The sequence below is a fragment of the Rhineura floridana genome, chromosome 4, assembly GCF_030035675.1.
Source record: "Rhineura floridana isolate rRhiFlo1 chromosome 4, rRhiFlo1.hap2, whole genome shotgun sequence".
NCBI lineage: Eukaryota > Metazoa > Chordata > Lepidosauria > Squamata > Rhineuridae > Rhineura > Rhineura floridana.
The window spans coordinates 187,767,753-187,792,550 of NC_084483.1; the positions used below are offsets into that span (position 1 = coordinate 187,767,753).

The following is a 24,798-nucleotide window of genomic DNA, read 5'->3' on the forward strand; positions in this document are numbered from 1 at the left end:
GCAGAGGAATATTATAGAACTAGGAGAGCTGATCAAAAAGACACCTTCCTAAAAATTTATCCACCTTATTTGCAGGCAGTGAAACTGAAGGCACTGAATCATCTTGCTGGTTATTCTCAGTGTGGGGTTGGGGGAGCTATTTCCAACATTTTCTTGGTGGCAAGGCTGTCCGTCAGCAGAGGCATGGCTTCCTTCTAAGATTTTTTTCCACCCCTGCTACAATCAGCATTTTTTGCATCCCCCACAATGCCCTGGACACAGCATCATCCTGGATCATGGTGGTAGTGGAAATGGCGGGTGCCACAAAAACTAGAAGTGGATATTCAGAGAATACTCTGCACAATAGCCTCTTTTTTCAGGAATGGTGTGAAAGAAAAAAGGTCTAAAATAATAATAGTGGGTGGTATTCAATACTAGTCCTAGCTCAGAGGGGACCAACTGTAGTTAATAAACAACTAATTTAAGTTCATTAATTTCAATGGTTCTGCTCTGAGTAGGACAGTTGAATACTATTATTTATGGCAGTTATATATTGCTTAAATCATTAGCATTTCTAAGTGGCTGCTCAGATCTAGACAAAAAAAAAACCTAGTTGGGTTGGGCCATATCCTCATGCTGCCCAGATGACAATAAAGCATCATGAAGACAGCTCAAGAACACACATGCAAAACAGCCCTCACTGATACTTTCCCTTTGTATCTTTGCTGAGAGTTTTGATGTCGCACCTTTCCTCCTCCTCCTCGATGGTCACATGGGGGTTCATTTTATCTTCACAAGAAACTCAAACTTCTTAGGGGCTAAGGTACACATTCTGTTATTCACACTTTAAAAAAAGCATGCTTAACCTGGCCACTTTCATTCTGACTGGGGGTGGGGGTGGAGGAAGCAGTTGTAGGTTCCTTATCCATTATGGGCATCTGATCCAGACTGGGAACCCACAGAGGTTTCCTGCCCCAATGCCCCCTCCCCACATTTCTGCTTACTACAAATGGCACTGTCAGTCAAATAAGAGCACATTGGGGCAATTCAGAAGGGAACTGGTGTGGGACACAAATCCCTGAATCAGATGCCTCTTCTGGAGAAGACGCGGCTGCAGCATTTTATTCAAAACAGCTGCATGCTTCTTCTTTTTTAAAGTGAACGTTGAGGATCTCGAAGGGTACCATTGCTGAAATTCTACTTTGAGCAAGGGCAGTGAAAAACTGCACTTCAAAAGGAGATCTGCTGAAAAGGCGCTGTTGCATCAACATCAGCTCACTTTGCAGGGGGGGGGCAGGGGCAGGTGGTTGCCTCCATCCAAGGCTCCACCTGCCCCATTAAAGCTCTATGATCCAAGTTTAAAGAGTCATGGCTGCCCCCAAAGAGTTACGGGAATTAAGAGACTGCTATACATAAATTTATATAAATAATAATAATAATATTCCCCTCACAAAGCTGTAATTCCCAGAGTTCCCTGGGAAGAGGGATTGATAGTTAAACTACTCTGAGAATTGTAGCTCTGAGGGGAATCGAGGTCTCCTAACAACCCTTGGCACCTTTAGCAAATGACAGTTCCCAGGATTCTTTGTAGGAGGGGAGCCATGATTTTTTAAAGTGATATGATACTGCTTTAAATAGATAGTGCAGATGGACGCCAAGTTACATTGGTGATAGGCATTCCATGTATATTTACACACAGACACACCTCTCTCCTCCTGTCTTCCTCTGTGCTCTTTACTTCCAATTTGATTGCGGATGTTTCCATGAGAAACTGTTGTGGCTGTTGACAGAAGAAGTGCTGATATTTCTGCATCAGAAGGCCTTGGCCTTTCAGGCCTCATTTCATTGCCCATTGTTTTAGAGCAAGGAGAGGCAACATGGTACCCTCCAGTTGTCATTGGACTCCAACTCCCATCAGTCCCAGCCAACATGGCCAATGATCAGGGATGATGGGAGCTGTAGTCCAGGAACATCTGGAGGGCGCCCAAGAGGATGATAGAACCCTTACCTGTCCCCAAACAGCTTCAAGGCCATGAGAGAAAACATCAGGACGCTGAACATAAATAGCAGAAACACATAAGTGATCTCGGGGAGAGTGTTCCGGATGCTACGGAAAGTTCTTCGGATCTGTCAAGAGCATAAGCCATCTGTTAGGACTATCACCTATATTCGATCACTATATTCTATCACCACCACCCTGCCCATCCAACACACCAAGGCTTCCACTTTTGCATACAGAGATGGACCCACCAGCAAGCGGGCCTGCATGCCCCCATTTATGTCTGGGTGCAAGATCTGGGTATCACTCTTCTACTTTCAAAATGGAAATTTTCCAGATTATGGGTAAAATATAAGTTCCAGAAAATGGGGAGGGGGGGGAGGAGGACAACACCATAGGTTCATGGAAATGCTGCCTTAGGTGATCAGAAAAGCAATGTATCACCAGCGAACATGCAAGCAAACACAACTGGCATGCAAAAAAAAGGCCATACTGTCCAGAGAAGTACAACACATGCCCTTTCCAGCACAAATTAAGTCTCCACAGTACAGGTGAGGCACTACAGCCTGCATTGGACACCCTCCCACTCCAGCCACTTGTCCATATAATGGACTGGGATCATTGGGGCCACCAATCATTTGCTTCAAATACAGCAGAACAGGTATATGTAAATGGAACTTCCCATCAGCTTTCCCCAACCTAGGCTCCTCCAGATGTGGCCAGATGCCAACTGTCACCAGCCCCACTCAGCATGGCCTAAGATCAGAGAATTTGTTGGGACTCCCAAATTCTATCATCTTGAGCAGCGATGGCTGTACTGATCCCCCAAGTGTTTTTGTGTCCCCAGACCTAACACCACCACCAAAATTTGTCCTTTCTTAAAAAGAAAAATTACTGACCACTCCTGCATGTGCCCTGCTATGACTCTGAGATGCCAAAAGGTTTGTGTGACCCCAAGATTTTTCCTTCCTTCCTTTTTATTTATTTAATTTATTTATTTATAATGACCACACCTACTTTTGCACTTCAGCCAATGGAGGATTGACTAGAGATGTTGGAGGCCCAGAAAAAACCCCAGAACAATTTGAAAAACAAAAGCCCCTCCCCTCAAAACTTTTCCATTCTTTTTCCAGGCCTTCACATCTCTAGGACTGACCACAGGTCAATTCGGACCCTTGAACTGAAAGAGGTTAGCCATCCCTGACCTTGAGGGATCCAGGTTGGGGAAGATCGCTCCGGGTCTAGAACCTGTAAAACTCTAAACAATCACTGGTGAAAATAAACAGAGAATAGTCCTTCTCATAAGCCAGTAATCTCCTGCTCAAAACAAAATGCAGGATCTGAGTCCATTCTAGAAAGGCCGTGTTTGCATTCTCTTTTGGAAGAGATACAGGCTGTGAAATAGACTCTTTCTACGGAAGTGTCTCCATGCAATACTTTTAAGCTACTTGAACCCACACACACACGGGAAGGGGGAAGCACACAGATAACCTTCTTTCTATTTGTTCTACCAGACAGGGAATGGCAGCGAGTCTGGCACAATTCAAACCTGCTTAGCTGAAGCAGAGCTTGGAAGTACTTGGAATTACTTGTAATTTATTACTTTTTGAGGAACGAGTGGGTAATTCCTTTACATTTTGATTGTAACAGAACTAGGAGTAATTCTATTACTTTTGAGGAGTAATTGTAATGTTTCCAGCATTACTTTTGGGCATTACTTAGGTGGGGGAGCAGGGGAAGTCTTCTGCTCCTCTGATTTGTGGATGAAAATCATGTGCCTGAAACTGGGCTTCTGTGCAGCGTCGCTCTTCCCTCGTGCTCTGTGGGTGTTTAGGAGGTGATGAGGGAGGAGGTGGAGAGCGAGATAGGGATGGAATGAAGAAAACAATTGTTTAAAAAAATGGACCCTGGTGGAAAAGAATGGTGTGGAGGGAGAAAGGAGCCGGAGGGCAGCAAGAACATGGATAAAGGAGGAGAAGAAGGCAGCAGCAGAAAGGAGATAAAGAACTGTGGAGGTGAAAGATGACAACGTGTGTGTGTGTGTGTGTGAATACTGTGTCTGCACTTGGCACACAAAGTGGCCTCTACCACCCTCTCTGGCTACTGTGCTGCATTTGCAGTATTTTAGCTGTTTTGCAACTCGGGAAAATGTTTGCTTGGATGAGTGTCCCTTAGTTGGTGGCAGGGCAGGGTCCGGGAGATGGTTAAGTGAGAGAGATTATGCTTGCTGGCTGGGGGGTGGGGTTGCACTTGGTTTGATGTGCAGAGATCTGAGTAGTGGCCTCTGCCTCCCTCCCCACCTCCCTCACCAATGGAGAGACCACCATTGCTATCTTATGGATACAAAGAATTATTCTACTACCTCTGTATGTGTGTGTTTATTTTTAATGTTGTTTTGGGCTATTTAGATGTCCAGCAGCCAAGGCCAGCACCTTATAGGCATTTTTTTTAAAGTGACTGAAATGTAATTGTGATTACTTTTGAGAAAAAGTAAAGTTATCAGTTACTTTTGGAGCAATTGTAATGGTAATTACTACTTTTTTGGGCCATGTAATTGTAAGTGTAATTTATTACTTTTTTAAAGTAATCTTCCAAGCTCTGAGCTGAAGAAGTGCAATGTATTTAATACCCTGTGAACAGCCTACAACGCCCTCTGTGAGGTGTGCTATTTTTCACATAGGACATTAATTTTTGAGCGACTCTGGCCTGGTTTGCATGTCACGCAAAGCCAAACAATGGTCTGGCATGAACACACGAGCATCTGGGTTCTTGGAGAGGAAACTCCAGTTGCCTTGCTCCTCCTCTGGTCATTCTGCTGGGCTGCACTGAGCTGCTACTAATTGTTAATCAATGGATCTCATCACAGTTTGTGGTTTTGAGTCATGGACTGTGTTTTCCTTCAATCGGATTGCTGCTGAGCATTTAGAACCAGGATTGAAATGATCCAATGAGGGTTGATGCAGGTCAGACTTTGACATGACAAACCCTGATAGGGTCCCCTGATTAACGATTAGTAGCTAATTAACATGAGCTAAACCATGTTGTTTGTGGCTAAGTTCTCCCAGACAAACCATGAGCTGTAAACCATAGGTCAAACATTGTCTAGAGTTTGTGGTTTGCCTGGGAAAGCCAAACCATGAGTCTGGGTTTGGTCAACTAGCTAAGCCAAGCCGTCACTTAGCTCAGCACAGAGCTGCACCAGAACCACCAGGGAGGAGTAAAGCAGCTGCTGTCCGCTCTCCTAGAGCTTGCATACTCATGCTAAACCAAGATTTTGCTTAGTGTGAAAGTACGGCACTTTCAAACCAAGCAGCTCTCCACGTAAACAGAACAACACAGAGACCTGGAGGCTATGTTACCCTTTATGGCAACAGAACTGCCCCACGTACCACAAACCAATCCTGGGATTCAGTTAAGAATGAGGCTGCTGGGATGAGTGACCCGACTGTAGAAGGCCTTGCATTTGATTCTGGTAGCCACAGCATGTGTGAGCTACATTTATGCATTTATGCCACATAGCTCAAACCAATGCAGCTATCCTCACTTCCACCCAGGAGATCTGAGAAGCGCTGAAAACTTTGGTATAGAGCTATTTTTATTGTTACAAGAAGCTATGACAATACAAGTTGAAACCAGTGTCAGTACACAAGACATGCCCTGTAAAAGCCAACAATTAGTATCACCAATTTATTCAATTCCCAGTGTTGCACTAAGCCCCAAACAGGAGGAAGCCGCTGTGAAGATAGACCTTTTTTTAAAGCATTACTTCCTGTTCCCCAGCATAGCGGCTATCCTGACTAGAAGAAGTACAAGTTCTCAATCCATGACCGAAGCAGAAGAGATGCAAAAGCGTCACACAGAGGAACAGGAAGGGTGCTTTCCGCTGTTTCCACCTTGCTGCCGCCATCTCACGCAACTCAGATAAGGTTCAGAATCAAATGCCTGCATAGAATCACAAGAGTCAGGAGGGATGGTGGACTCCAGGGCTCCCTCCCAAGGCATTATGGCCCCCTATTTCCAGGGACCTTGAGAGACCTTCCCTCCTGCTTCAGCTTTCCCAAAACTAGGCCAGGCTTAAGCCTGCTTGTTTGCATAGAGAAAAGAAAAAAGCAGAAGATTGTTTCAGAGGAGAAAGACAGGCTTCTGTAGCAGGCAGACAACACAAAATTGAAGCAAGGTCTATTTCCCTCAGTATACATACATTACTTGCCTATCAGCTGCTGGTTTATTTGACTAGGTGGTCTTTCTGGAATAAAACCGCTGGAAAAGGAAACACTGACATGCAGGTCTTACCTGGCGACTTTCAGCAAAGTTTATTAAAAAGATGGGCCGCATAGGTCTTGACCACCGGACACCCCGAATGCTCGAGATTCTGAGAGCTCCATAGATAATCAGGTCCACCAAAGTCATCTGGGTGCAAGGGTTGGACAGAAGAGAAAGAACCTCTGAAATTCAAGGGACCATGCTCCAAACCCCCAACCCCGCCCCCCCAACAACAGCCACCACCACCCTCTGGCTTCTCTCCCCCTCCCCTTTTCTGTTTGTAAGAGGAAACCAAATTTATGTTGAAGGATGAGTTTTGTGCTGAAGATATTAGCAACCCGTACTGAGGATTATGGCATTAAGGAGTTGTAATGTGGCTCTTATACACAAGAGATAGGTACTTGTGGACCTCCAGTTGTTGCTGAATTTCGGCTCTCACCAGCCACAGTCAGCATGGCCAATGGTCAGGGCTGATGGGAGTTGTAGTCCAACATCTGGGAGGGGTTACAGGTTCCCATACCTGCTCTGTAGTATGCTTACCAGAAGGCATTACAGGGACTTTTGTGAATGGGCAAATATACTTGGTTTAAGCAGGATATAAGTGAACAGCTATAAAATATTACGCCTCTTTTTACTTACGACTGAGGGAGCCTTATATCCTCACTTCCTCAGGGATATCATGTTAAGTTAATAATGTAGACCAAGTGATACTAGCCTCACTGGTTGCAAAGAGCTTCCAAAATGTCTCCAAGCAAACCAAGTAGTCTTAAACAAGAGAGAGACTGAGGCTGCAATCCTAAACCCATTTGTCTGGGATGAAGCTCCCTCAATTCAACATGGTTAGGGTTGGGAAAACAGCACACAACATAGGTTCATGTGAAGAAAAACACTGCTGTGTCAAACCAGATGTAACATTAATTGCATGAAAACAAAAACAGTGTGTGCTTTTTGTTATGTAAATAGCAGCTGTGGGTTAGGGTGGGGAGTTTCCACTGATGCCAATGGAGGCTTCCCTTGAAATGCAATGGAAGCTTTGGAGGGGCATTTTTTTGTTGGGATCACAGGAGTCAGAGAGAAACTTTCTGTGGTCTTGTCCCCACAGTGATGATTTACATTAACCATAAGTATGCATACTATTTGCATTCATACAACTTTAAAACTTGTTCTCAACTGTTTTTCCCCCCATAATGTTAATGTTTCTTGTAAATTGCTTAGAGGATTTTTTTTTTTTACATTTAAGTGGTATATAAATTTTGTTACATAAATCAGTTTAACAACAAACGTGAACTGACCCTATGTACCATGCCAACTTAGCAGGATAGTAAATGCTAGAAGTCAGGCAAAAATTCAGACAGTCCTCAGCAACTCAAAAGTTTAACCTCCACGTGGTTTGGAACACCCAAGTCTTTCTCTGCTGAAGCAGCAGCACTACTCTATTTATTTATTTATTTATTTATTATTTGGTTTATATCCTGCCCTTCCTCCCGGCAGGAACCCAGGGCATCAATTACACACATAATTACACACATGCTTGAAGTGCCTAGCCATGGTTGCTCCAGTAAACAAAAAAGATGAACAATCCTGGTATACTAACAACTGCTGCTATCTATGGCAGAGAAGGGGAACTGGATCCAGCCAGGAAGAGAGACCACCCTACTTGTGGGCCAACTTTGACCAGTGGGTGGGACCACCCACCTGATGCCATAATGAAGCCAGATGATTAACACCTGTCAAAGTTCAAAGGAGACTGCTGTAGTCATCAATCAGCTTTACAGCAATCTCTTTTGAAGGCACACTTTAAGGTTTTTTTCTCCAATGTGCATAACTTTACATTTGTTTATATTGAATTTCATTAGCCATTTTACCACCCATTCACTCAGTTTGGAGAGGTCCTTTTGGAGAGGTCCTTTTGGAGCTCTTCACAATCCCTTTTTGTTTTAACATCCCTGAATAATTGAATATCATCAGCAAACTTGGCCACCTCACTGCTTACCCTTAACTCTAGATCATTTTAAAGTTAAAAAGCACAGGTCCCAATACTGATCCTTGGGGGACTCCACTTTCTACAGCCCTCCATTGGGAGAACTGTCCATTTATTCCTACTCTCCGCTTCCTGCTACTTAACCAATTCCTGATCAGGATCCTTTGCCTTGCAAACCATCATGCAAAATTTGGTCAAGTGGTGTCCAAATGCATGATGAACAGACAAACAACTTTCCCAAATATATAGCAGAAGGTGACGTAAACAGAGGAAAGGTTAAATGGAAACCTTCCAATATTCAGTGTTCACCGTGGCAAGAGAGGCAGGCCTCACAGCATCTGCCCGTTCAATAGGAAAAAGAAAACACTTTGCTATTTTTCCTCTCATGCCTATTTTGATTTTTGCATATATCATTGTTTGTTTGTTTTTTAAACCATATTGTGAAAACAAAATTTAAAATTATGGAAAAAAACTGAGATGTTTGGCTTCTACTGCAGCTTCTGGTTTGTGGTATTCATAAGAACATAAGAACATAAGAAGAGCCTGCTGGATCAGGCCAGTGGCCCATCTAGTCCAGCACCCTGTTCTCACAGTGGCCAACCAGGTGCCTGGGGGAAGCCCGCAAGCAGGACCCGAGTGCAAGAACACTCTCCCCTCCGGAGGCTTCCGGCAACTGGTTTTCAGAGCATGCTGCCTCTGACTAGGGTGGCAGAGCACAGCCATCATGGCTAGTAGCCATTGATAGCCCTGTCCTCCATGAATTGGTCTAATCTTCTTTTAAAGCCATCCAAGCTGGTGGCCATTACTGCATCTTGTGGGAGCAAATTCCATAGTTTAACTATGCGCTTGAGTAAAGAAGTACTTCCTTTTGTCTGTCCTGAATCTTCCAACATTCAGCTTCTTTGAATGTCCACGAGTTCTAGTATTATGAGAGAGGGAGAAGAACTTTTCTCTATCCACTTTCTCAATGCCATGCATAATTTTATACACTTCTATCATGTCTCCTCTGACCCGCCTTTTCTCTAAACTAAAAAGCCCCAAATGCTGCAACCTTTCCTCGTAAGGGAGTCGCTCCATCCCCTTGATCATTCTGGTTGCCCTCTTCTGAACCTTTTCCAACTCTAGAATATCCTTTTTGAGATGAGGCGACCAGAACTGTACACAGTATTCCAAATGCGGCCGCACCATAGATTTATACAACGGCATTATGATATCGGCTGTTTTATTTTCAATACCTTTCCTAATTATTGCTAGCATGGAATTTGCCTTTTTCACAGCTGCCGCACACTGGCTCGACATTTTCATCGTGCTGTCCACTACAACCCCGAGGTCTCTCTCCTGGTCGGTCACCGCCAGTTCAGACCCCATGAGCGTATATGTGAAATTCAGATTGTTTGCTCCAATATGCATAATTTTACACTTGTTTATATTGAATTGCATTTGCCATTTTTCCGCCCATTCACTCAGTTTGGAGAGGTCTTTTTGGAGCTCTTCGCAATCCCTTTTTGTTTTAACAACCCTGAACAATTTAGTGTCGTCAGCAAACTTGGCCACCTCACTGCTCACTCCTAATTCTAGGTCATTAATGAACAAGTTGAAAAGTACAGGTCCCAATACCGATCCTTGAGGGACTCCACTTTCTACAGCCCTCCATTGGGAGAACTGTCCGTTTATTCCTACTCTCTGCTTTCTGCTTCTTAACCAATTCCTTATCCACAAGAGGACCTCTCCCCTTATTCCATGACTGTTAAGCTTCCTCAGAAGCCTTTGGTGAGGTACCTTGTCAAACGCTTTTTGAAAGTCTAAGTACACTATGTCCACTGGATCACCTCTATCTATATGCTTGTTGACACTCTCAAAGAATTCTAATAGGTTACTGAGACAGGACTTTCCCTTGCAGAAGCCATGCTGGCTCTGCTTCAGCAAGGCTTGTTCTTCTATGTGCTTAGTTAATCTAGCTTTAATAATACTTTCTACCAGTTTTCCAGGGACAGAAGTTAAGCTAACTGGCCTGTAATTTCCGGGATCCCCTCTGGATCCCTTTTTGAAGATTGGCGTTACATTTGCCACTTTCCAGTCCTCAGGCACGGAGGCGGACCCGAGGGACAAGTTACATATTTTAGTTAGCAGATCAGCAATTTCACCTTTGAGTTCTTTGAGAACTCTCGGGTGGATGCCATCTGGGCCTGGTGATTTGTCAGTTTTTATATTGTCCATTAAGCTTAGAACTTCCTCTCTCGTTACCACTATTTGTCTTAGTTCCTCAGAATCCCTTCCTGCAAATGTTAGTTCAGGTTCAGGGATCTGCCCTATATCTTCCACTGTGAAGACAGATGCAAAGAATTCATTTAGCTTCTCTGCAATCTCCTTATCGTTCTTTAGTACACCTTTGACTCCCTTATCATCCAAGGGTCCAATTGTCTCCCTAGATGGTCTCCTGCTTTGAATGTATTTATAGAATTTTTTGTTGTTGGTTTTTATGTTCTTAGCAATGTGCTCCTCAAATTCTTTTTTAGCATCCCTTATTGTCTTCTTGCATTTCTTTTGCCAGAGTTTGTGTTTTTTATTTTCTTCATTCGGACAAGACTTCCATTTTCTGAAGGAAGACTTTTTGCCTCTAAGAGCTTCCTTGACTTTGCTCGTTAACCATGCTGGCATCTTCTTGGCCCTGGCGGTACCTTTTCTGATCTGCGGTATGCACTCCAGTTGAGCTTCTAATATAGTGTTTTTAAACAACTTCCAAGCATTTTCGAGTGATGTGACCCTCTGGACTTTGTTTTTCAGCTTTCTTTTTACCAATCCCCTCATTTTTGTGAAGTTTCCTCTTTTGAAGTCAAATGTGACCGTGTTGGATTTTCTTGGCAATTGGCCAGTTACATGTATGTTTAATTTAATAGCACTGTGGTCACTGCTCCCAATCGGTTGAACAACACTTACATCTCGCACCAGGTCCCGGTCCCCACTGAGGATTAAGTGCAGGGTTGCCGTCCCTCTGGTCGGTTCCATGACCAACTGATCTAGGGAATAGTCATTTAGAATATCTAGAAACTTTGCTTCTTTGTCATGACTGGAACACATATGCAGCCAGTCTATGTCCGGGTAGTTGAAGTCACCCATTACTACCACATTTCCTAGTTTGGATGCTTCCACATTCTGTGCCAATCAGCTGATTGGCGCTGGGAGTACTCCTTCAATGAGGAGTAAATGTCAACCAGTGGTTACAGGAACCCCTTTGAAGATCTGCAGAGGGGAAAATTTTCCTAAAAATGGAGCATTTTCTGTTTTGCAGAGAAACCAATTTGTATACTTTCTCCACTGCTTTGAATATAAACTGCTACCTCTGGAAAGAAAATAAATGGTGTTTTTAAATTGAACATTCTTTTCTTTCCACAGAAAACAGGTTGGATTTAAAGAGCAGGAAATAGCATTTTGAATCCAAGCCATTTCCTCCAGCCCCCTGAGCTTCATGAGGAAATTCCCAAAGGAGATCTCCCTAGTGCAGCTGATTGTTGGCTGTAGCTGTACAGCGTTTTCTTCAAGCACTGACAATCAGTTGATTGTTGGTGCTTGCAGACAGCCCTGCACTGTGCTTTGAACCCCAACAATCAGCTGATAGCTGGGGCTTCAAAGCACCTGCAACCCCCTGTTTGGCCCAGCCGTGACTTTACCTACCCCACACAATGTCATATAGGACATCATATATGATGTCAGGTGCAGGGCTGGTGGATCTGACTTGGCCAAAACGGACTGGTGGACCTAATTGGGGCTTGGGACCAGAGGTTCCCAACCCAATTTACGAAAAAGAAGCTCTTGATATCACAAACCATGCCATTTAGAACCAACCAACCAATCAAGAGGATGCTAATTGCAGTTTGAGGGGTCCTTGTGAAGAATGAAGGGCAGTTGCTGTAGAAACCGATCAATACTTATGCCTGGTATGAACAATCAATCAGAACTGATGTGGATTGATTCCACATATATGGAACAAAAGATGCTAGGTCTCCACACCCAAATATGGCTTTGATGCAGACAGCACGGCTATACTATATCCAAGAAGAATATCAAAAAGCACCGGCAGAACAGCATAAATCTACTTGCATCCAGTGACATTGCAGGCAAGGCTGAAGAGAGCACTGTTATAGCAGGTACCATTCAAAAGAAGACTCTGCTAAGCTACTGCTTCTTCCATGACAGTAAAGACATTACTTGAGAAGGTGACCATAAGCTACAACTGACCAGTATTGTTATCATGATGCAGATGTTCTTTGTATCCTTCCAGAACACGTTGCGAGGAGTGACTTGCGCAAAATGAAAGAGTCTTCCAAAGAAGACCAAAAGGCATAAGACTTCAATCAGTGAGGTTACCTGTTGCAACGGAGAGCAAATGAAATCCAGAATTTAAAAAGGAGCAACGTAAGAAGAACAAGGCTTTAAAAAACCTGGAGACTTACAGGTAACATTTTGGCTGGTAAACTCCAATATATAACCCTCTTACCCCAATCAACAGACCAGAGGAGAATTTCTCCCCTATCCCACACATTGGTCACATCCACACCAAACATTTAAAGCATACCATTTTAGCAGTCATGGCTTCCCCAAAGAATCCTGGGAACTGCAGTTTGATAAGGGTGCTGATCAAAGAGACCTACAAGTCCTGGCACCCTTAACAAAACAGTTCCCAGGATTCCCTATGACTGTTCAAGTGGTATAAGAATGCTCTAAGTGTATGCTGTGGATGCTCCTGTTGTTCTTCCCTCCCTCATCTCGCCTCTCTCTGCCCTTGTTCGTGCATTGGCAGTAACACTGCCCTTACTGGGTGGAGTGAGTGTGTGCCCCTCTATAGCACAGCCTCAAAAAAATGTGCCAGCTGGGTGCATGATGACACCCAATTGCACAGACAGTTCACACTCTTATCTTCCATTTGAGGGAGAGAAAGTGGGGAAGAGGGTGGCCACCTGTCCTACTTTGCAGAAGATAGTCCTCTATTTGAAGGAGTCTCCCATTTGAAGGTCTGTCTGGTGCAAGTCCAGTTTATAGGTGGAGCCATACAAAGGGGGAGTAGAAAAGGCCTTGAAATTGCCCACCGACAGCAAGCACCTGAACAGCAGAGTGCAGGTTGCACTCAACCAAGCGCTAAGCAAATCATTCTGTCAGTGCAAGGATTTCTCCTTGCGCAATGGAACATTCTCCTCCCTCTGCGTACCCCCTATATCTGTTCTGGGGTTTGCCCCAACTCTCCAGACAAGATTTGGGAACAGTGCAGGGCATCTGCAGGTGCAGTGGTGGGAAGTCCCATTGCGCTCGCTCTAACAATTGTTCTAGCAAAATCCTTTAGGTGAATACCACCCTGTGCAAGCACGCAGACCGCAGTATTCCATGCTATGATGAAATGCATTATAGTAGTTCTAAATTTGCCTCTATGCATATCAATGGATATATATGGAAATCTGTCTGTTTTTTGGCAGTGTGTTAAGTGTCACTTCAGCAAAGACTAATTTTAGCAGTTATCATTGCAGAACAGCACTTGGGTCACACATTTTGGAGAGGGAAGGTAGAGGCTGACAAGAGCTCTGTCCATCACTGCCAACACAGATAAACTGGGGATTCTTCTCCTCCCCCACCCTCACCTTCCAATCCAGGATTATGAATATTATTTTATGAGTTTTTTTTTTATTAAGGGGCATATAAATCTTGCCAAAATTAAATAAATGCACTCCTTTCCTCCCGAATGCATGTGTTATTTATTAATCTCTCACTGCCACAAGCACAAAACAAATATGTATTTCTGATACCCTCCTCGGAAACTGCACCCTTAATTCTATTGTCAGCAAGACAGAGACAGCATATAGGCAAGACAGTCCAGCTGGAAGACACAACTCCAGTGGGGGCTTGTGGCTCAATGTCAGTGGGGCAGTGGAATCCACTCCGGGTTTTAGTCTGAACTGAAGCATCTTGGACAGCTCCTCGAACGTTTGGATTACAACCTGGAGTAGATTCCACTGCCACACTGACATGGAGCCATCAACTGCTGCTGCATGACCCTCATTTGTCACCTAGTTTTCTCCCAGGCGTTTTAGCATGTGTTTTTAAATTGCTTTTTAAAAAATGTGTTTTCAAATTTGTATATTTGTTTTTAATGTTTTTAATTGTTGTAAACCGCCCAGAGAGCTTCGGCTCTGGGGCGGTATACAAATGCAATAAATAAATAAATAAATATGAAATAAAACTCAAGAAGGATTCTGTACTAAAATAAATCACGCTGTACAGATTAAGATGGAATTATGCAATTAAAAAAATTTTTTTTTAGAAAAACGCACACACTGTCAGTCCTTTATAAATTCCCGGAGTGACCGAATATATTCGGACTTTAATGCAAAAGCAAGACATTTTGTTAACCAGGAAGACATTAAAGTTATCATGCACAACAAAATCTATTAAGAATGAATCAATCTAATGCTACATATTTTTGTCCTAATTTTGTGGACTGTCCCCAGACAGGAGGGATGAACTGCAACGGGAAAGTGCTAACTTGGCATGTAAAATGAGTGGAGAACCTCCTGGCCAGGGGCAGAATTAGGCCTGCTGTGCCTCCCCATTTGGTCAAGCCATGCCCACCTGCCCTACCAGGTTTAGGGGAAGGGCAACAGCTTAGTGGCAGAGCCCCCGATTTGCATGCAGAAGGTCCCAGGTTCAATCTCTAGCATCTCCAGGTAGGACTGGGAGAGGCACCTGCCTGAAACCCTGGGGAGCTGCTTCCTGTCAGTTTAGGTGGTACTGAGCTACATGGACCAATAGCCTGACTCAGTATAAGGCAGCTTTCTATGTGCCTATAAGACCCATCAATTTGAACTGGTTCTCATTTCAACAGATATATCTGAACAGGCTTTTGTGATTGTATGTGCATATATATGAATGATCAGCAGCACCTGCAAAGCCCTGTGTGAACCCCCATGCACAACACTTTGTGAGCACTGGCAGTCAGCTGATCCTTGGGGCTTCCACGTGCAATCAGTGTGCAAGTCCTGAAAGCAGGATCACTGCCCCCATCTTCTGGTACTCTGCTTTGGAGAGGGGATTTAGTTTGATGGTAAAGCTTCTGGTTCAATACCTGACATTGCCATCTAAAAAGGCTCAGGCAGCTGCTTATGGGAAAAACTCTCTGCCCGAGATCTTGGGAGAGCCACTGCCAAGTCAAGTTAGACAAACAGTAAGCTAGACAGACCAATGGCCTGACAGGGCAAGACAGCTTTAGATCTTTGTCCAAGAACCAAATGAGCAAGCTACAAGATGCTTCTCAAATCAGAACAAGGTGTCAAAAGCCTCCAGGCGAAAACAGTGGGTTAGCTCATCGGTCAGCTGCAGCAGGGAAGGCACTAGGTTGCAAAAATGTTTACTAGCCTACTGGGGGCTGGCAGGGGAGAGATGGAGAGCTCTGGCCTTCTTGTCTGGGCATGGAGGAGAGACTCCCCTCCTCTGGCAGTCCACTTGCTGCCATGCCAAGAACGGATGGAGTGCGCTCTCTCTTACGCGCGCTTGCACTCTCTCTCTGGCGCTCTCTTCTTTCCCAACTTGCCTTCTTTCAAATTTTGTGTCGCTTGTGGCTACAGGACTAGCAGATTAAACAGAAGGTTGTGTTACCCTGTGCTAGCAACAATGAAGGAGAAACAGGGTCATGGAAAGTCTACATATCCATTACCAGAGCTTTACACAAACAAAAGTTGTTTGACCCAGCGAGGAATTTCTACATAGGCAAGCTGGCTTCTGTGCACATAACAGATGCAACTGCAATGCCTACCCAAAGCCAATTGCACCTGCTGGAGGCTATTTTTGTTGAGGATGGGTTTGAACATCCCCATCCGGGGCTGCCAATTCTTGTGGATGATTAGAAGTGGCTCAGGGCTAGTCATTATTCAATAGAGATATCGGCCAATAATTTTTTGTTTTAGTTAAATCTTGCTCCTCTTTAGGTATTAATGTTATGTTAGCATTTTTCCAACTATCCGGTATCTTTCCCTCTTGCAAAATAGAATTCATTGTATACTGTAAAGGTAGCAAGAGTTCTTCCTCCAAACATTTATAGTACACTGCAGATAACCCATCTGGTCCTGGCGCCTTTCCTGATTTAATTTTGTTTATAGCTTCAGATATCTCTCTTGACGTGATAGGGCCATTAATAGCTTGTCTCTGAAAGTCTGTAATTTTAGGCAAATTCTGTTTAGATATATACTCTTCTATTTTTTCAGATGGGATTTCCTGACACTTGTACAATGTTGAATAATATTGATGAAAAATCTTTTTGATTTTTACATTATCTGTCAGCATCTCATCTCCTTCTTGTATCTTTAAAATAATATTTTTTTCACGTTCTTTTCTTAATTTATATGCTAACCATTTCCCAGGTTTATTTGCAAATTCAGAAGTCCTTTGTTTAGCAAAATTTAGTTTCCTTTCAATTTCTCTAACTGTCAGCATTGATACTTGATTCTGTAACATTTTAGTTTGATTTACAATAGAAACTTTAGTTGGATTCTTTTTCAATTCTTCCTCTTTTTGTTTTATTTCTTCCAAAATTAATTGCATTTTCTGTTGTTTCTTTTTTTTTAATTCAGAGTTACATTTAATAAAATATCCCCTCATAAATGCCTTACTTGTATCCCAAACAATATTTTCATTTGTTCCTTTATGTAAATTATGTTCAAAAAACTCTTTTAATTTCTTCTTACATTCTTGTACTACTTTGTCATTCTGTAATAATGATTCATTTAGTCTCCATCTAAATCCAAGGTATTTTTTTTTGAAAGTTAATATCACAGGATTGTGATCCGAAAAAAGTTTTTGGTAATATATCCATTTTAAAAATATCTTTCACTAGATTTTTAGACATCCAAATCATATCAATCCTCGAGAATGTTTTATGTCTTTCTGAAAAATAAGTAATTCCTTTGTGTTATCATTTATATTTATATTTATATTATATTGTGGAAAATTTCATTGGGGCAAGCAAAGAGTTTATGTAAGTGGGTCCGAATTCCAAACAGAGGTGCTGATAGGATGAGGTTTTAAGAGATGCTAAAGACAGTAAATGTGCTTATATTCATAATTGCGCTTAAGATCATCATTCTAGCTTAACACACACACACACACTTTATCTAACCTCCAACGTCAGGATAGAATTATTACCTCTTATATTTTGCCTGCAAGCTTACCAGGAAAGGAAGTGGGTAGACAGCGGGCTCTTCAAATAGCGCAAGTGCGAGGTCTACAAAAATAAAGAAGTAGGTAGCTGCTTGCATCGTCCAGTGGTTATAGAGATAGTAAAGCCTGGGAAGAGAAGCAAATTGTTAGAAAAACAATTGTGGTTCAAGCAAATGTAGTTGAAGCGGCAACTGCAGGGAGGATATTTCGCCCATTCTAAACCATCAGGACATCCTCTAAGATTTTAGAAGCTGCACAACTGTAGAGTCTAGGGACCCTTAAAAAGGGGGAACTGGGGAGACTGCAGTGGCAGTTGAGGGCTCCATGTGAGTGGGGCACTGGAATCTGCTCTGGGTTTTAGTCCGAGCTGAAGCACCCTGGACAGCTCCTTGAAAGTTCACACTAAAACCCGGAGCAGATTCCACTGCCCCACTCACATGGAGCCACCAGCCGCCACTGGGAGGCTGACTTCTCAAGATGGCAAAGAGGCAGGTCTTTGTTGAGATTTCTCAAAAGCCACTTCTGGGCCAGTGAAAACTGAATAATATCCAACATCCCCAAACAATTGCCCTTCCCTGGCAATCCCCAACACTACCTTCCATAATGTTCAAGAGGGTCCCCTGATCCTCTAGAGCAGTTTTTCAGTGGGGGGACAGGAGCAATCTGGGAAAACCACGTTCCCTTCTAGTGGAAGCGTCGTGTGGGCAAAATTCCTCCCATGAGTGGTATAGATCAGTGGTTCCCAATCTTTTTGGTATGGCAACCCACAGGCCTCAATTTTCTTGATTATGATTTATTGTCACATGAATTTTAGACCTTAGGTCTTCTCTGTCACCAACCACCAGAGCTGTTCCCAAATGTTAAAATGTAAGACTTGAGCCTTTCAGACATTTGGTTACAAATGTCCAAACACCATTATATTATTTATTATTTGATTTATATCCCACCCTTCCAGCAGGAGCCCAGGGTGGCAAACAAAAGCACTAAAAACACTTTAAAACATCATAAAAACAGACTTTCAAATACATTAAAACAAAACATATATTGGTTATATGCCAACAAAACACCAAGTTGTAAGAGGTATTCATCATATCACTTAAGGATTACAAGCAATAATTATTTTGTGTTTACTTATAAAGCCTGTGATCCACTTACAAAGGGTTCACGAACCATTTGCAAGCCACAGGTCAGGAAACGCTGGTCTACATGCAAGCCAGCAGATCATGGATTGGGAACCTGTAGCCTTCCAGATGTTGTTGGATGCCAACTCCCATCCGTCTCCAGCCAGTGGTCAGGGATGATGGGAGTTGTTGTTCAGCAACATCTGGAAGACCTCAGGTTCCCTACCCTGCAGTAGATCATAAGAATACTACAATTACAAAGTTGTTGAAAAGCACAAGACTCGAAGAGGGTCAAGGAGTATAATTAAAGATACACAAACCCCAGAGTCAGGCGATATTTTAAAAAGCCAGGGAAGACATCGAATCACACAAGTTAGAGAGAGCCTTGCAGGCCTAACTCCCGGCAGGAGACTGAGCCTCTGGTCACATGACTTGCAGCATATAAAATGAATCAATCCCAGGAACCCTTGCATTGAAACAGCCCAACACTTGGAATTGTCAATGTGACCCAGAACCACACACTTACCTGACTGCCTGGGAAGAGGTATCAAATGGGATGTTCCTATTGTACTGGGCATCATACACATATGCAGCTGCCAGCAGAAGGCCCTGCTGATAAAGGAGACAGATATTTTCAATATAGCTGAATTTTGATTGCTCTACACTGGGGCTGGGGAACCAATCCTGGCCCACCAGGGAGTCCAGTTTGTCCTGCAAGGCCATTTCCCCAAACCACAGCCACCTGTCAATCACCTGATGTCACTAGGTGACATCAGCTGATAGGTGGGGAACGGGGGTTTAGTCCTGTTGGCGAAGCAGATCCGTCACCCCCCCCCACAGGTCAACTTTGTTAGGTGGACAAGACTGTCCATTCTCCGCCATCATTGGCTGTCCTTATTCAGCACAAAGATAGGTGGGAATGCTCAGCATGTTATAGAAACCCTATACGTACATTATGGAAAATGAGGCTTTGTACACACCATACATTTAAAGCACACCTGCTCCAAAGAACCCTGGGAACTGTCATTTTTACAGTTCTCTGTAGCTCTGTGAGAGGTAAACTATAGTTCCCAGGATTCTTTTGGGGTGGGGGAATGCGTTTTAAAAGTGCTTCAGATGTATTGGGTGTACGCAGCCCAAGTTCAGCAGAAGTTATTTGCAACTCAATATTTGCAGGATCTGGCTGCAAGACTGGCTAGGAGGCAAGAGCTCTATCAGAATTGTTTGCAATGACCCTCGAATTGCAGGCTGGAGACCAACACATATGCACTTCCCAGGTTCAGAGGGCACACCGTAATGCATTTAGTGACAGAATACAAGTACATGTATCAGCAAGCACTACACAGTTTAAAACAGCATCAGGGATTATTTTAATAGTTTAGCCATTAAATGCAATGGTTAACTTTTTAAAACTTTGAAAGTAGTAGTCTCACAAGAAAGAGCCTGTTCCTGGCACAAGTGATAACTATAACTCTGCAAATTAGAATCAAAGGGGGGGGGATAATTTAGTATGTTCTGCACCTTTGAGTGTGTATGTGTGAAAACCAGAGGAAATCTATAGAAATGTTTTAAATAAAGTTGTTAACGTAGCCCATGGTCGGTGAGGTTGACAAAGTTACTATTGCTAGAAACAAACTGGAATTGTTAACAGGTTATGTGCAACCTGACAATGCATAGGGTTGTATTCAACTTAGCCATAAGCAGATCATTCAGTCAGCTCAAAGATTTTTCCTTGAGCAACGGAACCATCTCCCCTCCCCTCCTCTGTGTGCCCCCTAAACCTGTTCTGGGTTTTTTCCAACCATTCAGAACAAATTTGGGGTGGCATGGGGAGAAGAGGGAGGGAAATCCTGTTGCACTAGCACAGCTTTTTAATTGAATACCACCCACAGTGCCAATCACACTTGTAGTAGACATTACATGCGAACACTCACTTCTGGCTTGTGACAAACTAATTCCATTTGTGGGGCTGGGGCGGGAGTGGGAACAAGGCTGGCCTAAACTGTATGCTTTCTACTTGCCTCTGGGCAATCACTTTCAGGCTCTACAAATATTGCTTGAAGTTGCATGTTCAGATACATACAGTGAAGGCCATCAGATATCTGGCATTTTCTTTCTGAAATCTCAATCTATAGTCCGCTTAGAGTAATAAATGAAAGCCTGAATGAATGAATGAATGAATGGGAGTCTGAACTTTTGGTCTTGGGAAAGTCATTAACCAAAATGGAGACAATAGTCAAGAAATCAGAAGAAGGCTAGGACTGGGGAGGGCCGCTATGAGAGAACTAGAAAAGGTCCTCAAATGCAAAGATGTATCACTGGACACTAAAGTCAGCATCATTCAGACCATGGAATTCCCAATCTCTATGTATGGATGTGAAAGTTGGACAGTGAAAAAAGTGGATAAGAGAAAAATAAATTCATTTGAAATGTGGTGTTGGAGGAGAGCTTTGTAAATACCATGGACTGCAAAAAAGACAAATTGGGTGTCAGAACAAATTAAACCAGAACAGTCACTAGAAGCTAAAATGATGAAACAGAGATTATTGTACTTCGGATGCATAATGAGAAGACAGGATTCACTAGAAAAGACAATAATGCTGGGAAAAACAGAAGGGAGTAGAAAAAGAGGAAGGCCAAGCAAGAGATGGATTCCATGAAGGAAGCCACAGACCTGAACTTACAAGATCTGAGCAGGGTGGTTCATGACAGATGCTCTTGGAGGTCACCGATTCATAGGGTCGCCATAAGTTGTAATCGACTTGAAGGCACATAACAACAACAACAACATAACAGTGACAGGCAGACTTCAGGCTTGCAGGATCTACTTTCTTTTCAGCCAGAATCTCCCCAGATCCATGAACCAGAGCTTGTGTAAAAAAATCAAAATACACACTTGGAATTTCCTTTTCGCTTTCCATTCAGCACCTTAGAGCTTCAAATAAATCCTCAGCTCTGACCTCTCCTCATACGGACTCCAGTTGCAAATGACAGCTGCTTGCATTTTTGCAGACACTGCATTTGCACATTCCACTACTGGGAGGAGAAAGGAGGGGGCAGGAATCCAAGCTCCAGATTCCCAAATGTTTCTCTCTTTCCAAAAGAGTCCAGCCATTGAGAGAAGTCTGCTTAACAGAAGGAAAGGCACTTGACCACTCCGCCAGGGCCATGAAGAGAAAGCCTTTGACCAGTCCCCATTACTACAATCAAGAAACATAGGGCCAGAAGGGATCCTGAGAAGATATCCAACCCAAGTGCAATTTCATAACAATACAGGAAAAATAAGAACTCTGTAAATCATGAGAGCAGACTGAGGGTCGAGCTATATAAGTCTACTAGACAACTTCCTATCTGGCCTCATCTTCCTATAAGTCTAGCTCAAGTAGTAAGTGCTGTGAATGCGTTTTGGTCCACTGTTTTACAACTGTTCTAGCTAGATCCATATCAGAATTAAACATTATACGATACGTGATTTTAACACACCCACAGTGGGGTAATGCAAGCAGAGTGGTTAATGTGCACAACCACTCCCGATTAATGTGCATATTCACTAGGTGTCATAAAAAATGTGCACCGGATGTGTCAATGAAGAAGGAATTGTGCAGATATCCTTGCCAATATACATGGTTTCCAAGATGCCCTGGGGAACGTGCATATATCCACTGAATTTTGCTGGGGATGGAACCTAGGACCTTGTGCATGCAGAACTTGATGTTCTACCACTGAGCTACAGCCCTGCCCGTAAAAGAAGTTCAGAACTAGCCAAGGAGACCTTTTGCGGTCCACTACATCAGATAGCCTTCCAAGATGGTCTGCTTCTTCCACTTCTTTCTCACAGGTCCCTTTAGTAGAGGTATTTAGAATTGAAGTAGAACATTCATGGACAAGAGCTTTGGCAACATGTCAAGCCAGCCAGCGAGGCTGCTCCAGGCATGCAACATTGTTCAAGGCCGAGCACTCCAGAATGCCTACCCTGGTACAAGACACAGTCGGGTAGAGACTTCATCACTGTTGCAACAAAAGTGACATTTCCTATGTCCCAATGTGACCTCGAGTGCTAGTGGGCTGAATTAAAACAAGTCCCACAGAGTGCTTGCTTTGATTACAAAGCTGTCTGTTATTGCCCAGATTTTTTTTTTTAAAAAACCTTCTTTCCAGCCAAGTCATCAGGGCTTTCATCCCTGATGTAGTAAATATCACAGTCAGGGGTCCACAACACTGTTCGTTACAGTGAGCACCCGCCCCCTCTGACACACACGATAAACCCCAACCTGGAGCTCACAGTTGTGCTATGCCCTTGAAGCACTCCCAAGGGCCTCTAAAGCACCAGGCCACCCACACAAGTCCTAGCAGACCTCTGAAGGTTGGAGTGAACCAGAGGGGAGGAGCCAGGGATTGTCCCAGCTGCTGTACTGTCCTCTAGGCCTCCTTCTTGCAGATAACTTATTGGAGCAAGAGACTTAGCTCAGTGGAAAAGCTCCTGGCTTGCATGCAGAAGGCCCCAGGTTCAATTCCAGACATCTCATGGTAGAGCTAGGAAGGTCTGGTGCCTGAAACCAGTGTGCTGTAGTGGGTTAGAGTGTTGGACTGGGACCTGGGGAACTAGGGTTCAAATCCCCGCTCAGCCATGAAGCTCACTGGGTGACCTTGGGCCAGTCACTGTCTCCCACCCTAATCTACCGCCCAGGGTTGTTGAGAGGATAAAATCGGGGGGGTGGGGAAAACCATGTTTGTAAGCCACCTTGAGCTCCTTGGAGGAAAGGCGGGGCATAAATGTAATTAAAAAAAAACCTTCTAGAGAGGCACTGTCAGTCAGTGTAAACAGTGCTGAGGTAGATGGACCAATGGTTCCACCCAATACAAGGCAGCTCTGTGCTCCTAATGTGCACTTCTGAGGAGCGTCAAGCATCTCAGACGGTCAACACCACTGTGGGAATCACACACGCTTCTCCGGATCTTTTTTTTCTTGCTTTTGAACCTTCCAATGGCTTGCAGCAGTGGGAAAGCACAGCACGTGCCACACTTGTTCAAAACTTTTCATTAAAAAAATAGAATTCCTTAGAAGGGGCAGCATGTTATGACACACAACCCTTTCCTGGGTAGCTGTATGGAGAAAAAAGTGATGGGCATCCCTATTTTACTAATAGGAGCAGCCATCTTTTCTTCCACACAATGTCCATGCAAGACTACTTCATTTTCTTTTAAAGAGTTTGGGGTGGAACATTTGCCTGCCCATATGCAAGGGAAGAGATCAGAGCCAGCCTGTTTTGTCCAACCCTATTTGCAGCACACCGCGCAGCCCCGGTGTCCATGTGTGGCACAATGGGACCCCAGAGGGCCCACCACAGCACCAATGCATTTTTTTTTTAAATGTTGTTTTTATGTCCCTGTACTGTACAACATAGGAAGCTGACCTTTAGCGCAATGGCACTACCCTTGTCAATTCTGGTTTTGGTGAACAAAGTCCTACACAGCTTGACCTGAAAGATCATCTTACCCCTTATAGATCCAGTCGATCACTGCGCTCTGCAGGTGAGGACCTCCTGCAGATACCATCTTATTAGGAGGTCCATTCTGCATAACATAGGAAACAGACCTTTAGTGTAGTGACACCTATCCTTTGGAATTCCCTTCCCTTAAATATTAGACAGGCACCATCTCTGTTATCTTTTCAGCACCTACTGAAGACCTTCCTCTTTCAACAAGCCTTTTAAGTAGAGACCTTATCCCAGTCTGTCTGTGTTGGAATTGGTTTTTAAAGCTTTTTTAAAGCTTTTTTAAAATGATGTTTTTAAAGATGTTTTGTTTTAATACATTTGTAATGATGTTTTGTTTTCATATATTTTAAAGTCTTTTTATGATGTTTTAGAGTGTTTTTAGTGCTTTAGTTTGTCACCCTGGGCTCCTACTGGGAGGAAGTGTGGGATATAAATCTAATAAATAAATGAATAAATAAGTTGCAGCAGCCGTCCTCTTCTCCCCAGCAAAATGCCTATGGGCCCCTCTATTATGCTATATTAGGGATGTGACTACAAGGTAAGTAGGCAAGAGGAGAAAGTGGTCATAGCTGTTGCCTGGCCCAGTGCCCTGATTCAGTAGTAGAGCCTTAGGGGGTGGAAGGACATCCAGGGTGGGGCACAATTTTTTTTGTTGGCTTCCAAGGCTGGTCAGAGTTTGTGGATCCCTGACCATAGTGCGTGGATAGGGAATCTGTGGCTATCCAGATGTTGTTGGACTACCACTTCCACCTTCCCCACCAT

General features: G+C 43.5%; 1 protein-coding gene across 2 annotated transcripts in view; it reads right to left on the reverse strand.

The window, feature by feature from the left end:
- Positions 1-24,798, reverse strand: part of LOC133383919 (two pore calcium channel protein 1-like) — a 49,170-nt gene that overhangs the window by 21,541 nt on the left and 2,831 nt on the right. The window contains exons 2-6 of one of the 2 annotated variants that reach the window (XM_061625549.1): positions 19,065-19,147; positions 17,429-17,543; positions 12,459-12,587; positions 6,272-6,388; positions 1,988-2,106 (exon numbers count right to left, since the gene is read on the reverse strand). In XM_061625549.1, the coding sequence (XP_061481533.1) occupies positions 1,988-2,106; positions 6,272-6,388; positions 12,459-12,587; positions 17,429-17,543; positions 19,065-19,147 (563 nt within the window). Of the gene's footprint in view, positions 1-1,987; positions 2,107-6,271; positions 6,389-12,458; positions 12,588-17,428; positions 17,544-19,064; positions 19,151-24,798 lie in introns of both variants that reach the window. The other variant, XM_061625548.1, reaches the window with a different exon arrangement.